Source organism: Mesoplodon bidens (genome assembly GCF_964165515.1).
Source record: "Mesoplodon bidens genome assembly, chromosome: 5".
Classification (NCBI taxonomy): domain Eukaryota; kingdom Metazoa; phylum Chordata; class Mammalia; order Artiodactyla; family Ziphiidae; genus Mesoplodon; species Mesoplodon bidens.
In genome coordinates, this window is record NC_138161.1 from 4,942,764 (window position 1) to 4,958,950 (window position 16,187).

Here is a 16,187-nt window from a genome sequence, read left to right on the forward strand (position 1 = left end):
ACACAAATGGCTCATTTCATACCAATAATATCTCAATGATGCTTTCAAAAAATCAAAAGAACAAGGCAGTCAAAAAAGTATGTCAAAGAATAACACATGTGAAATGATTGCATTTAGGTTAAAAAAGAAAAACAAAACCAACACCAGCTCTGCTCGGTACCTAGGGGTTTTAGTATTTTAGGAGTGTTCTTCAAGTGGAACGCCCAAGTTTATACATGTTTCCATATATGAGACACACACACATCTGCCTAGATTTAAGATGGGGTTACAGCCCAGTAAACCCATGAGGAGTTGAAAATATCATTAAGTCAAAATGCATTTAATACACCTGACCTACTGAACACCATAGCTGAGCCTAGCCAACCTTAACCGTGCTCAGAACATGTACAGTAGAACGCTTACATTAGCCTACAGGTGGGCAAAATCATCCGATACAAAGCCTATTTTATAATAAGGTGTTGAATATCTCCTATAATTTACTGAATACTGTATTGAAAGTGAAGAACAGAATGGCTGTCTGGGTACAGAATGGTTCTAAGCGTGTCATCGGTTGTTTACCCTGGAGATTGTGGGGCTGACTGGCAGCTGAGGCTGCTGCTGCCCAGCATCCCAAGAGCATCGACAGCATATTGCTAGCTCAGCCGAAGATCAAAATCCACACCTCAAAGTAAGCTTTCTACTGAATGCATATGGCTTTCACACCATCATAAAGTCAAAAAATCTCAAGTCAAACCACCATAAATCTAGGACCATCTGTACATATATACAAATACAATAAAAATAGTAAAAAAAAAAAAACCCAACATCATCAAATTTTCTTTAACGTACATGTATTATTTTTATAATCAGAAAAGTTATGTGTTTTTTTAAAAGTTTTTGAGAACTAGCCCCAATTTAAGGTTGTCAGACATAATGTATTATCTGGAAACAACAGCCTTCTCACATTTGCTCACCAGCCACCCAATGTTAAAGGAAAGTTGATTTAAAATTACTTCTGGAGAATATTTTCTAGAAATGCCATTCACTGATTTGCATTTATTACACATACTACTAATTCTGTGGTCACAGAACAGATTTTCACTTTTCACATTGGATCTATTTATGAGAGGCCATAGTGTGCTGTGGCTAACAGCATGGTCCCTGGGGTGCAAGTCCTAGCTGCTGCTTATGAGCTGTGTCATTTTGGTCAAGTTACTGAACTTCTTTGCCCCGCAGTTTCCCCATCTGTAAAGTGAAGCCAATAATAGCACAGTGTTGTTGTATAGATAACCAAGTCAATAGGAGTTAAGCACTTAGCAGGGTGCCTGGACTAAGGTCAGTGTTTACTAAATGTCAGCTGTTAATACACTGTTACTTTAAATTCTTTCATCAAGGGCTTGGGTTAAAATTTGAATTATGAATTTTCTGTCTTGTCTCCTAGAAGGTCAGGACCCAGCTGATAATGAGTGCCTGAGGAAGACAGCTCCTTTACCAACTATAAAAATTATAGTAGTCAGGTCTTTTCCACCACAGCATACAAAATGAAGTGACCCATCCCCTCCCATGGATTAGTTGGTACTGAGATGCTTTCTGAGTGGACGTGGTTTACCTGGAAGAGTGTCCTGGAGTTATAGGACCGGTGCAATGGATTCAGTATCGTTTTGCTCTGAAACCATGTGAAGCCACTTACCATCCCAAAGCCTCAGTGTTCTTTTCTGTAAAATGAGGAAGCAGTGCTGCCTAATCTATGTCTTTGGGGGCCCTTGGCTTTGGCATCTTTTGGTTGTACTCTAAGTAGATGGCAGAGGCATATCTCTGAGACTCTGTTCTTAATAGCTAACTTTCCTATTTTTAAACATGAACCAGAATATCCAGTTTCAACCTGCCGCAAAGAAAATTCACAGTTAAACGACTGCCACAATCCATGATGTGTCTCAAATTGTCTAAGCTGAAATCTATACAGTTCTTGGGTGCTAAATGTCTCAATCTATAAAAAGAGATGGGTGGTATTTCAGAAGCTTTGGATACATTAAGAGAAAGTTGTCAATTTTAACACGCTACTATTTTCCTAGCTATAGGACATTTGGTCCAGGCAACAGAGAGGCAGGTGAATGTGCCCCAGTCCCCGGTACCTGTTCCAGGTATGTGCGACTATGTGCTGCAGACCCAGGCTGGCCATCTCCATGACACACCACGACTGCCACCTTGTTTATCTGGCTCTGATCTGAGACTAGAATAGTGACTGTCCGTAGGAGTGGAGGGTGAGTTGAGGAGAAGCAGGGGCAGCAGAAGAGAAGCATCTGGGGATCTTCTTCCAAAATACCCATCACGCACCCACCCACCACCATTCTTGTATACCTTGGCTGAAAAAGGAGGTGAGGATGTAGACCATGCATATTTTAAAAAGCTCCCCAGGAGATTCTAATCAAAGAGCTCCCACTCACTGCCCTCTTTCCCACCCCAACCCTTATAGAGAAGCCTAATCCCATAAACTAAGTGTTGTCTGACAAACACAGATTATTATGAAAACCAAAATAAAGACTCTAGGGGAGAAGGGTAGCTCCCAAAGATTTTCAAGTTCTGGTTGGTGCAAAGGTAGAACTCTCTCCTGTTATAACACACAGAAATGAGGACAAAAACAACCCTTAATTTTAAATTTGTAGCTGAGCTCAGAAATAGGCCTTAGGGCTAGGTTCCAATTCCCAACGAGTTGGGGGTAGACAGAAGACTTGACCCCAGCACCAAGGACATGGGTGCTAGAGACAAAATGCCAGCAAAAGTCTGGCCCATCAGTACAGGGAGCCAGGAAAACTCTACCAACAAGGAAGCCTGACTCTGTCTGAGGTTTGAGGAGGGTGGAAACTGAGTGCAAGAAAGACTGTCCCATGAGAAACAGAACCTCAAAACCAATACCTAAATCATGGCTGGCATCTAAATTTACACAACTTGGTGTAGAAACACTATACTTCTCATGGTTTGAAAAACACTCAACAGAAAAATGCAAATTGCTTTATAGGAACATTTTTACAACCCAAAGTGCACTGAACTCTCTCAGATTGGAAAAAACAAAACAAAACAAAACACTCTCACTAAAGATAAGCTCACAATAAAAAATTACAAACCAAGTGAGAAAAAACATTCATGAGGAGAGAACAGTCAGCAGACACAAAAACAAGGAGATTAGTTCTCTATCAATGATACAAAATACAACAATCTGCTTGCCTTATACAACAGCTGTGTTTAAAGGGATTAAAAACTCACTAAAATACCAACAACATTATTTCTTTAACTAAACAAGCTGATTCAAAAGTTCATAAAAACCACTATAAAGCAATTATACTCCAATAAAGATGTTAAAAAAAAAGTTCATAAAGAAAAAGAAAATTAAGACTACCAGGGAAGTTTTGAAAAAAGAACAATAAAAGGAAACTAATACTATACAACAAATCAATGGAACAAAATAGGGAACCCAGAAATAAATACATATCTCCCAAATATTTACTCGAATTTGGTGTGCAGTAATAGTGGGATTTCAAATTAGTCAAGAAAAGATAGATCATTTGATAAATGTTACAGAAACAATCTGGTAGTCATCTTGGGGAGAAAAGATTTAATCTGTACATTCTATGCCAAGGGAAATCACACATAGAAGTATATACTTAAATAACTCACAAAATAATTTTAGTGAGAAAGGTAATTTAAAAAGGGACATTGAACCCAAGAAACTTAAAGCAAAAGATTGATATGTTTACATGCATAAAGGTAACATTTTTTACACTAAAATTCATCAGAAGCAAAGTTTAAAAATAATTTCCGATTGAGATATAAATTTTAGCCTTTCTTCTTCCAGACAAATGAAGACATAAAGAGCTCTTATAAAATGACACCAAAAACTAAAAACCCAACAGAAAAAAATGGGGAAAAGACAGGAGTGGATAGATCACAGAAAAGGAAAAACAAACACCCTCAGATATATGAAAAGAAACTCAACCTCACCCATATAAAGCAATACAATTAAAACTGCACTGAGATGATCTTTTTTCACCTATCAGATTGGCAAAATTCCCCAAAGTGCGTCACTATGTTGGTGAGTCTGACTGGAGAAACAGGCCATCACATACATTGCTAGAGAACTAGTATAGTCAGGTATAAGCGAGTATAACCTCTATGGAAAGCAATGTGACAATATTCACCAAGATTACAAATGATATACCCTTCAACCCAGTAATTCTACTTCTAGTTATCCAACCTGGAAGTATACTTTCTTATCTGTGAATAGACATAAATAAACGGTATCCATTGCAGCACTGTTGTAACAACAAAAGATTAGAAACAACATAAATGCCTATCAATAAAGATTAATTAAACAAATTAGGAAACACCCATGCAATAGGAGATCATGAAGCTCAAAAAAGTAATAAGGAGGGAAGATTTTATGTCCTCATGTGATTGAATCTGAGAGAGTGGGGTGCTGTATAAATCACTGTACCTTTTGAATATTACCCAGCCGTTTTTTAAAATTAAATAAAAAATGATAAAGGAGATAAAGGAAATACAAGCCACAACTAAATTATTACAGGCCACTACAGAAAAGTAAACTAGTACATTTGAGAAAGTACAAAATAGAATTTCTGAAAATGAAAAATACAGTCAATATAATTTAAAACTCACAGAATAGGTTAAATAGATTGAACACAGCTGAAGAGAGAACTAGACCAATATAAGATGTGCCTGAGGAACCTACACAAAACGCAGCAAAGAAAATATGAATGAAAGGTCAAGGGTTATGGAGGAAATATCGAGAACTCCCAAAATTTATTTCATAGGAGATTAGACGAGAGTAGAAGAATGGGTGTGGAGATACAGCTGAGAATTTCCTAGGGTTGATGACAAAGAACATGAGTTATCAGAATCAGAGAGCACAATGCGTTTTGAGCAAGATGAAAAAATAATCTATATCTAGATGTATCATGGTGAAAGTTCAGAACGCTAAAAATTTAAAATAAAAGAAGTCTCAACAGCACCCAGAGAGAAGGAATAGATTACCCTTAAAGGTATAACAACTGAAACCCCCTGGAGTCTTTTCACCAGCAATTATGATGGCAGGAGAGTAATAACATAGCATCTCCAGAACACTAAGGGAAAACGGTTGACCTAAATTCCACACACAGCTAAATTATGATTCAAGAGGTGTGGCAAAATAAAAGTTACCTTTCACAGACTTTTATAAGAGAAATCCTAAAGTACATTCTGCAGCAGAAAGAAAATTGCTGTGTAGTGTCCCAGTGACTGGAAGGATGACCATTTATTTATCCATTCTCCTTTGAAGGACTTTGGACTGTTTTTAGTTTGACGAAAATGATAGTTTTATGTAATTATCATGAATGCAGCACTTTGGTTAGTTTTATGAATAAAGCTGTTTCTGGTCAAGTCTTTCAGTGGACATACACATTCACTTCTCCTTTGCATATAGCTAAGAGTGAAATTTGCTGGGTCATTGAGTAGGAGTATTTTTAACATTGGTAGAAACTGTTGAGCAGCTTTTTAAAATTCATACTAAACAATGTCAGCAAGTAGGAATCCCTTAATTGAGGATTGGAAGGGACTTCACAAACCTAACCCATCCATTATGCTCAATGGTGAAGTATTTTAATCACCCCCATTAAAGTAAGGAGAAATGTCCATCACTATTTTCTATTCAATAGTGTCTCTAAAAGCATCAGAAAAAGAAAAATAACTAAAAGATAAAAGATTAGAAATGCTAAAAAGCATATTATTTGCAGATCATCTACCTTTCCAAAGAGAATCCAAGTGATTCTAACAACTGTTTAAAAAACGGAGAATTCAGCAAGGCAGCTGGACAGATTACTAGACAATAAAATGGAAAGCCTGTATACCAAGTAATCCATTCGAAAATACAATTTTAAATAAGCTCATCTATAATAACAGTAAGCGCTAAGAGGTATCTAGTAATAAGTATACATGTAAGACCTTTTTAGAGAAAACCACAGGACCTTGCTGTAGGACATCAAAGATGACCTAAACAAATGAGATTTAGTACATTCATGGGCGAAAGACTCATACAGTAGAAATTGGATGCCTTCTCAAGTTAATCTATAAATTCAATGTAGTTCTGATCAAAATCTCAATATGATTCTTCAGGGATCTTGACAAGCTGAATAACAGGATAAAAGTAGCCAGGACAATTTTAAAGAAGAATAAGGAGAAGAGTCAAACACCTACCAGATATTGAATCTTATTATAAACTACAGAAGTGAAAACCATATGCTATAGCACAGAGATACACAACTATCCCTGTTGGGACAGAATAGAATGCTCAGAAATAGACCCAGATATATATACACGACAAAGAAATTATTAAAATTCAGTAGGTACCTTGTAAAAAATATTTAACCTGAATCTAATCAAGCCTCTAGTCCTAAGTTTCCAGGAAATATGAATAGATATTAAACAAAAATGTTAAATGATACCATCAGGAAATACTCAGATGAATCTGAGTATGATACATTCTATAATACAACTGGCCTTCAAAAAAAATAAAAGCTAAGGAAAACATTTTTGGGACAACTGGGGAAATTTGAATATGGCTTAGATATTATATGATATTAGGTAAATATTGTTACCTTTTTAGGTGTCATACTGATATTATGGTTAGGTAGGAGAATGTACTTTTTTTTCTTTTTTTAAGCGGGTCTCTCACTGTTGTGGCCTCTCCCATCACGGAGCACAGGCTCCGGACGCGCAGGCTCAGCGGCCATGGCTCACAGGCCCAGCCTCTCCGCGGCATGTGGGATCCTCCCGGGCCGGGGCACGAACCCGTGTCCCCTGCATCGGCAGGCGGACTCCCAACCACCGCGCCACCAGGGAAGCCCGAATGTACTTATTTTTAAGAGATGAACAATGACATATTTAGGGGTGAAATGTCATGATATCTGAAACTTATTTGCAAATGGTTCAGCAAAAAATATATATATACATATACACATACTGATACATGGCAAAATGTTAAAATTAAGTCTAGATGGTCAGTATGCAGGACATTATTATATTATTTTTAGTCTTTTTTGTATATTAAATTTTTTTTACAATAAAATATTGAAAAAATCAGTGGGAAAACATATATTCAATAAATGATGCTGAGAAAATTCAGTGGCCTCATAAAAATTAGATTCCTACTTCACATTTTAGAAGAAAATGAAACAAAAGTATAAAGTACCTTTAGAAGAAAAATCTCTATTTTTTTAGAGAAAGGAAGAATTTCTCAAAGTACAGAATAGGAGCTATAAAAAGGGATTAGTAAATTTTACTTCATTAAATTAAAGATGTAAATAAAAGACACAAAACCCAAGAAAAGCCAGAGAGATTAGGAGAAAATATGTGTCATGCATATAACTCAGAAAATTAGTATCTAAAGTATATAAAGAACTTATGTATGTCAATAAAAAATAATTAGAAAAATGTGCACAAGCTGTTAATAGAAAAACTCACTATCAGAGAAAAAGCTTAACCATCCCATAGACATATGAAAAGTTATGTCATCTCAGGAGCAGTTAATTAAAATGTAGCACTATTTCACACATATATTGGCAAAAAAGAAAACAAAACAAAACAAATCTGAGAATACTTTGAGGGGATGAAAATTCTTGTATAACTTTGGTGGTCCAGCTACTTGGAAGACAAATTAGTCAGCAGGCAGTAACACTGAAGGCTGGCATAACAAATCACCTAGAAATTCCATTTCCAGAAGATCTCACTCACGTGCACAAAGATGTTCAACACAGTTGAAATATCAGAAACAACCCAAATGTTACTCAAGGCCAGAGTGGGTAAGTAAGCTGGGTATATTCTCACAATGGAATACTACACAGCGGTCAAAATGAATGACCTAGTACTCATTTCAACATGGAAATTCTACCAAATGTAAAGTTGAGCAATCAGAGCAAGTTGACAAGAAATAGGCACAGCACTAAGGCATTCATATAAATTTAAAAATGCCAAAACACCAAAACAAACGAACCTACGTTTTGGTATAGGTACTCATTTATAAGTATACAGTAGGCAGGTTCTAAGATGACCCCCAGTGACCCCTGCTGCCTGATATCTACTCCGTGTAGTCCCTTCCCAAGTAGTATAGAACCAGGGTTGCTCTGTGTGACCAGAAGAGTGATAACACGGCACTTCTAAGACTAGGTTATAAAAGGGCTGTGGCTTTTGTTTGGGGGACTCTGTTGCGTGCTCTCTCTCTCTCTCTCTCTCTCTGGGATCACTTGCTCTGGGGTGGTCAATGTCCTACCTTGAGGACATTCAGGCAGGCCGGGGATGAGGTCCAGATGGTGAGGAAAGAGGACTCCTGCCAACAACCACGTGAGTGAACTTGGAAGTGGACCCGCCAGCCTTCAGGTGGTTGCAGCCTCACAAGAGACCATGGGCCAGAACCACCAGCTACGCCCCCTCTCAATTCCTGACCCTAGGCACCTGCACAAGGCCATGGAATGCTGCTAAATTGGGGGTAATTGTTATCCAGCAATGGATAACTAATCCAAGGTAGTTATAACTACGAAGTGAAATTATAAGTGTGTGGTAATTAGGAGAAGAATATACACAGATTTCAGGATAAAGAGTAATTCTGGGGAAGGCAGTGGCATGGGGCTATATGTATGTTTATTTCTATGAAAAATTTTTGAAGAAAACATAACAAAATGTTAGCATTTGTTAAATCTGGGTGTTCCCAAGTGTGTACACAATACATGATTTCTTGCAATTGAAAACGTTTTCTTATTTAAAACATGCTATAACTTAAGAATAAACACTTTTAAAAAGAAAAAGAAAGGCAGGATATCTCTTCCACTTACTATGGTGCTTTATTTAGACCACTGTCTAGCTCCTAATTGCTGCCCTGAGGGAAGTAATTACTTTAGTGGCTAAACAATTTGCACTAAAGAGGAGACATATCAGAGTATATTCCCACTGCTGGTAAAATCTAATGTTTAAGTACCAAGACCTTAAGTACATTTAAAAAAAATAGCCACAAAAAATTGTATAAGAGCACCTAACAAAGAATTCATGATGAAGTGCAAGAGACGGTCTGCTAAGAGACACTTAATATTCAACTATTTCCAACAGTAATTCACTAGGGAAACATACGCTGATTATGCTCTCTGAGGTATTAAGTGAAGTGGATGATATAACAGCTGTTGCCATCGTAGCCTCTACTTTAATGGTATTTAACAAGAGAACGGAAACTGTGGGGAAATTGCTGTAGTTCTTAGATCCTCTGGGTTAGAAGAAGCGAAAGAGTCACAGCTGGGAGATACAGTGGTGTTCCAGGTGGTACAGTCCCAGGTAACGCCACAGAGAAAGCTCTCTTTCAGTGCTAATCTAACAGGTTGAAAGAGTTCATACACAGCTAAAAGGTAAACATTCACTCATGACTAAGATAAAAAGAAAACGTCAAGTCTCAAGGATTCCAAGCCTGTTCACTAACACAAAGAAATCTGCACTGATATTTAAGAAGCTATATTGCCAGATATCAAATATGTACCTGGGGTTCGATGATTTTATTTATATAGAATATGAATTGGCCTAATACGTAATTTTTCCATTGAATATTTCTCTTTTTCTGTTCTCCAAATTCTTTTACTTCGTGGGAATAGGCAGCATGTTGAAACAAGAATATGAAGCATCACTGACCTGCTTTTTTTACTGGGCCTCTATCTTAAGGCCACGGTTTAGGTAGTAAGAAATAAGAACTGAAGCCTCACCTCCTGAATAAATCAGCTCTGATCATTTGGCATTTTGCCTGTGTACCCTCACCTCCTCTGTTTGCCTCCAAACCCCCCAGCTGGTTTTAGGTCAGAGTGAAGGTCTGGTCCGAGTACAGGCTACCAGCATGGTCAGCCAGCATCCCTGCCTGTCATACAACGACATCTAATGTCTAAGGCTTTTTTCTTCATCAAGTTCATATTTCCTTTCCTTCACTACATGGCAGTCTTGTATTTCACTACAACCCTTGATTTTCTTCTGTTATATCTTTTTGTTGTCTGTTCTTTTTCTACCTCACATTTCTTGTTCTCCCCCTTAGCATGTTACCAGTACAACTTGGGGATTCCCTTCTGTTCCTGACCCCAAAGCCAACGTACTGGGACATTTTCAGTCCTCTGAAACGCTATCCTGAGCACGGCATCTCTCTCGGCCTCCGCCCTGGTGCCCGCACTTTCTCCATCCCTCCAGCGACCCCATCTCCTGCCACTTCTGTGATTTGCCTTCTCCTCGCTAGCTCGGGCTATCAGTCAGAAGTACCTGATTCTCCCTCTAAATCGTGTGCTGTGGGAACACTTCATTTCAAGCAAGCTGCTAACTCTGTGACATTTCCAAGTGGAAGGGGTTTAACCATCCTATCAACTTTACTGTGCTCTCCTGGTTTCTCTGAAGATCCACCCAATCCTCAAGCTAGACTTCACCGAATAATGCTGCTGTGTCACCCTCACAGCATCTCTTCAAAAAAATACTATGAGAAAAATGCACTCACGATTTTAGGATTTCTAGAAATAGCAATGACAGGCACTTACCTCTGATTTCATAATGAGGATATCTTTGAGGAAGAAAATACACACAGCTTATCTATGCATTTTCTTTTTTATTCATTTTGTTTTTACTGTCCAAAAACTGTAATTCATCCCCAAGGCCCCACAGAGTATTTTTATTCCTGGTATGAGATGCCGTTTTAAGTTTAATATGAGAGATAACTGCAATGACTAACATTTATTGCACATTTGCCACGTGTCAAGCACTGGACTAAAAGTCTGACATGGGTTATTCTCACTTATTCCTCTCCGCAATCCCCCAGTACCCTTTGAGGATACGACTTTGATCTCTGAGACAGGCATGAGTGAAAGAATTCAATGGCAACTGATTCATCATCAAGAACTGATTCCAAGTCAGTTATCTGACATCAGGTGCTCTTGTGAGGGCCCCCTGTCCAATTCAAGCATTGCTTACCTGCACAGGGGCTGGCTGCGAAGCCCACCCTCTTCCGAGCTCTGTCAAAGACCACATAGAAGCCCTCCATCACGGTAGCACCAATCACCAGCGCGTTTGCGGAAGGTGAAATGCCGAATCGATAACATTCATAATTCAAGCCAGCCCCCATCATGGGCTGAATGTAAAGCTGTTGAAGAGGAAGGAGCAAACAAGAAAAAACACAAATCAGGCAACATGTCACAAAACTGTTGAGGCTGCCGTGTGCTCAGACTCTCCAAGGTGCCCTGGGAGCTACGGAGAATGGAGAGGATGCCACCAGCCCTGACATCCAGGAGCTGGGACCATGTGCCTGGTGATAAACACTACTGAAGTGACAGGAACATGCACACCACCTCTGACTGTACACAGGTACACCCATCCAGGAGATGTCTATCTGTCTGTCCATCCATCTGTTGTCTACGTGCTCAGCACTTACGGAGCCCTTAGTAAGGCCTAGATGCTGTCTTTAGTACCAGCGATACAAAGATGAGTAACAGCACACGCTCCCTGCATGATCAAAACGTACATGATCAAACTGACACGTGAGGAAGAAGAACATCAGTGCACTTGCCATGTGCAGGGAAGACCGGAGGGAAAGGGGTCTCAAGGCATGAAGGTGAGCAAGGACACGCCAGGACTGTTCCCAGAGTCATAACCCTGCTGGACATCAAAGCAGCTGCCATGTCCAGGTGGTGAGTCCAGCAGTTAGAACCCTGCACTGATGGATGTCTGTCTGTAAACCCTTCCTCAAGGCAAGGAATCATCCTATTCTTTTTTTTTTTTTTAAGAAGATGTTGGGGGTAGGAGTTTATTAATTTCATTTTTATTTATTTTTGGCTGTGTTGGGTCTTCACTCCTGTGCGGGGGCTTTCTCTAGTTGTGGCAAGCAGGGGCCACTCTTCATCGTGGTGCGCGGGCCTCTCACTATCGCGGCCTCTCTTGTTGCGGAGCACAGGCTCCAGACGTGCAGGCTCAGTAGTTGTGGCTCACGGGCCTAGTTGCTCCCCGGCATGTGGGATCCTCCCAGACCAGGGCTCGAACCCGTGTCCCCTGAGTTAGCAGGCAGATTCTCAACCACTGCGCCACCAGGGAAGCCCCCCATCCTATTCTTAACTATAGTCTTGGCACCTAGGCATCTAGTATATGCCGGGCACATAGTAGGGCCTCAGCAAATGGGTATTAAATGAATGAGCTTGAGCAGTGTGCTGAAATAGACAACTTCTCCTGAGGGTCAACGTAAATTAAGAAAAGGTGGCGGATACACTTGGCTACCACCGAAACACTTCCATTTAGGGCTCTGTAAGCAGGTCCTAGAACACACACACACACACACACACATACACATTCCTACCTTTGAATGAATTAATTCCATAATAAAACCCCCCAAAATCACCAAATAAAATGCAAATGATGACACGGATACAAACATGATGCAAACTGAATTTGTATCTTTCCCTCTGTCCTGTGTGCGTGCCAGCTGACTTCCAATAAAAATTCAAGACTGTAAATTCTGTAACATGTTGGGAAAGCTCCAGTATTGCTGGGTCTCAGAATAAAATGCCTGCCTTCTAACTAAAATAGCACAAATAGACAAACCGGTGGTATTTAGACTGAAACTATTTACGTTTTTAGGATTATATGAAAAAAAATCAGAATTTGCCTGTGGGCTGGGCTTGGGGGCTGCTTTTTTAGACAGGCCAAATAGGATTCAGCCCATGTGTTTCTGGAAAATAGTCTGGGGATGGACACACTGTGTTTTGGCATGACTCTTCTGCACTAGCAATCAATCGCCCATCTACTGCTGCTGATGCCTGAACGGTCCTGGGTAGGGGCCTCATTCTAAAACTTTGGTGACAAGGAGCCTTGATGATTGCCCTGAATGTTAGGAAGGGCTTCAGTTGGGAAAAGCTGGGGTGTTAGGAGGGGACCCCCAGCGCTGTTCCCAGGGGTGGGCTTGTGAGGTTCTCATCGGGTAATGGTTCATAACTGCCATCCTTTCTCAACAAGGCAATGGAAAGCAAACGGGATTGGGACGGTGAATAAGAAATCAGGAAAACACGGGAAAGCAGATTTTTAAAAAGTGAAAATGTGGACATGTCAAAATTAGACAAAAGATATCTACAGTCTTAGAAGTGAGAATAAAACTGAATTCTTATCCAGAGTTATGCAAATTAAATGCAACACTCCCAAACACCCCTCATTATATCTTCACGCTCACCCAGTGCTCAGCCCTAAAAGTGGCTGACGGTCTCCAGCGGACCTTCAGCTCTGCCTGCCCTGGACATAATTATAGATTTCCCCCTGCATGCCTGCTTTCCTCCTACTTCCTATGAGTCCCTGACTGTTGACTCAACCCACATGCCATTTATTCTCCAGTTCACATTCACCTCTGTCCTCAAGCTGGGTTTCAACTTTTGTTACAAATCGCAGTGATGAAATAACATCCACATTTTGCTGTTGGGCTGACCAAAATTTAATCATCAAGAGCACATTATTTTAAAGATGCTGAAAACATATCATTCTAACCTCACTCTATGCAGTGCTGTTCATCCAAGGATATTGCACTCTTCTGAAAACATCTTTGGCAAGTATTATTATTTCTCTTTTATAATTAAAGAGACTGACACAGAAAGGGCTAAGTGATTTGTTCAGAATTATAGTGTGAGTCAAGGGCAGTGCTGAGAATATAACCCAAGCTTCCGGCTCTCAGCGTATGTGTCTTCTGTTGGGCTGTATTTCTCATAAAGCTTTCAATCCTTTCCCCTACAACTCTCCATTTCTGGAATGCACTTCCCCCCCATATAAAGTTGAGAATGGGGAAAAGCCAAATTATCATTTACTTTTTTCTTCGGAAATTATTCCTCTTTCCCTGTCCCCCAGTCCCACGCCTTTATCCCAAATTCAGCAAAAACTGCAACAAAGACACATTGATCTGTCTATTCAACAAACAGTTGTTGTTATGCACCACCGTCTACCACATGGCAGTGCTAGGGAAGGAAGGATGATCTTTAAATCTCATGGTTCTCATCTTCAAGGAATTAAGAATTGAATGGGGGAAGAAATATAAGTGTGTGTGTGTGTGATGAGAGAAAAAACAAGTCAAACGAAAAAGCCAAAGGCATAAACTCTACCCTGAAGATATGATCCCGGGCCAGAGGAGTAGACTAGAAAACATGCATTATGAGTTTGAAGGGCAAGCTCACAAATGGGTCATTCTGCTCAGCAGAGGTTCAACAAAGAGGGGTTGTTTGCACTGGGTCTTAAAGGATGGGAAGAATGTGGATACACAGATGGAGTGGGGAGGAGGGGGCATTTCAGGCAGGGGGGGTGGCGGAAGCAAAGGCGAGGAGATGGCAGCGGGCACCCAGGGCTGCAGGAGAGCCACCAAGAGTGGAGGGTCAAGGGCGCAGCAGGAAATACGCTGGGGAGTCAGCACGGGTCCCGTGAGGCCATGGAGAGCCACACTGGCAAATGAGGCCTCCAGGACTGCAGTAGTGGGGTGGAGAGCTGTGGCTTAGCTAGATGAATCTGGCGATAGTTTTAGAAGGAGGAGAGGGTGGGGGTGTGTGGAGGGCATGCTGGAGGGTCCTGAGGTGGTAGTGAGAGGGGATGTGAGTGAGAGTTCTGGGGATGGAGAGGGGAAGGAAGAGGTGAGACACATGACGGGGGAAGATGGAACTTGGTCTATGTAACAAGATGCTTAGGATGGAGGAGGAATCAACGATTTACTGAATATGGAAAAACGGATGTTTCCATCTCTGAGCATCCAGTGTTTGTCTGTATTCATAAATGAATCAGAAGTAAACATATATTGATGTTGTGGTAGATTCTGCAAAAATGGCCTCAATTCTTAACTTTCCTTGTAGCCACACCCTTGTGATGTGACCTTGCAGCTCTTCCCCTTGGGAGGTGGTGTCTACGTCCCCACCCCGGTTATCTGGGCTGCCCCTGGCCTGGTTTGGGAAACATATGCAAGAGGTGGTGGCCAGTCCCAGGGCCTCGACTTCAGGAGCACCTGCAGGTTTCTTTTCTCTCTCACAGAATCCCGCTGCCACTGTCTGAGGCAGCTGCTGGGTGGTGAGAGACAAGGGCCCCATCCCTGCACCAATCGAGCCACCAGATATGCAAGTGTGGCCGTCGGAGATCATCCTAAGCCAAGGCCAACCTATCCCTGGCCAACCACCAGCTGACCAGAGACCATGTGAGCAAGCCAGCCGAGACCAGCAGACCTGCCCAGACTCACGAGCAGAAATATAAGCTCACTGATTAAAGCCGCTGGATTTTGTGGTTGTTTGTTATGCAGCATTATCGTGGCAATTGCTACCTAATACAGGTGTGATATTGAAATGCACTCATGATGCATGAAGGGCTTTAGTTTTGCACGTTCCATGTTAAAAAGAGGAAACACAGTCCAAGTTCATACCTGAGGCAGGATAGTTATGCGGAATGATCGGCTGGAGTTCTCGTCTCTCAGGTAGATGGAGATTTTAGGGAAATAAGACCAAGGTGTTTCAGAATTTGTCCAGCATGCCAGCTGGGACCCCGTCCAGAAACCATCAGAGAATTCTGGAATCTAGACAAAACAAGATCACATAACAAACAATGACAAGTCTGGCACAACACAGGAAGCAGCTCTCAGCTCTCCTCATTACCTTGCCAGAGGCCCATGGCGCTAAACACTGCTTAATTTGGACGCAAAGCAAGACATCAGTCCTCTGAAAGAGTGATGGCGATGACAAAATCACAATTATTAAAATTACCGAGGCAGGGCTTCCCTGGTGGCGCAGTGGTTGAGAGTCCACCTGCCGATGCAGGGGACACGGGTTCGTGCCCCGGTCCGGGAAGATCCCACGTGCCGCGGAGCGGCTGGGCCCATGAGCCATGGCCGCTGAGCCTGCGCGTCTGGAGCCTGTGCTCCACAATGGGAGAGGCCACAACTTTGAGAGGCCCGCGTACAGCAAAACAAACAAACAAACAAACAAACAAACAAAATTACCGAGGCACGTGGAAGACTCACTGGTATCAGGCAGTCCTAGGAGCACTTCGCAGCACTAAGAACTTTAATCCTCAAACACCCTCATCAGGGCAGTGACATCATCCCCTCCACTTTACGGATGAGGAAACCAACGCTCAGAGAAATGAAATAACTCGCCCAAGGTCACACTGTA

General features: G+C 41.2%; 1 protein-coding gene across 1 annotated transcript in view; it reads right to left on the reverse strand.

Moving 5' to 3' along the window:
• BACE2 (beta-secretase 2) overlaps window positions 1-16,187 on the reverse strand; it is an 88,247-nt gene that overhangs the window by 7,997 nt on the left and 64,063 nt on the right. Inside the window, exons 7-8 of the mRNA XM_081235296.1 lie at window positions 15,443-15,592; window positions 10,999-11,167 (exon numbers count right to left, since the gene is read on the reverse strand). Of these exons, the coding sequence (XP_081091422.1) occupies window positions 10,999-11,167; window positions 15,443-15,592 (319 nt within the window). The remainder of the gene's footprint in view (window positions 1-10,998; window positions 11,168-15,442; window positions 15,593-16,187) is intronic.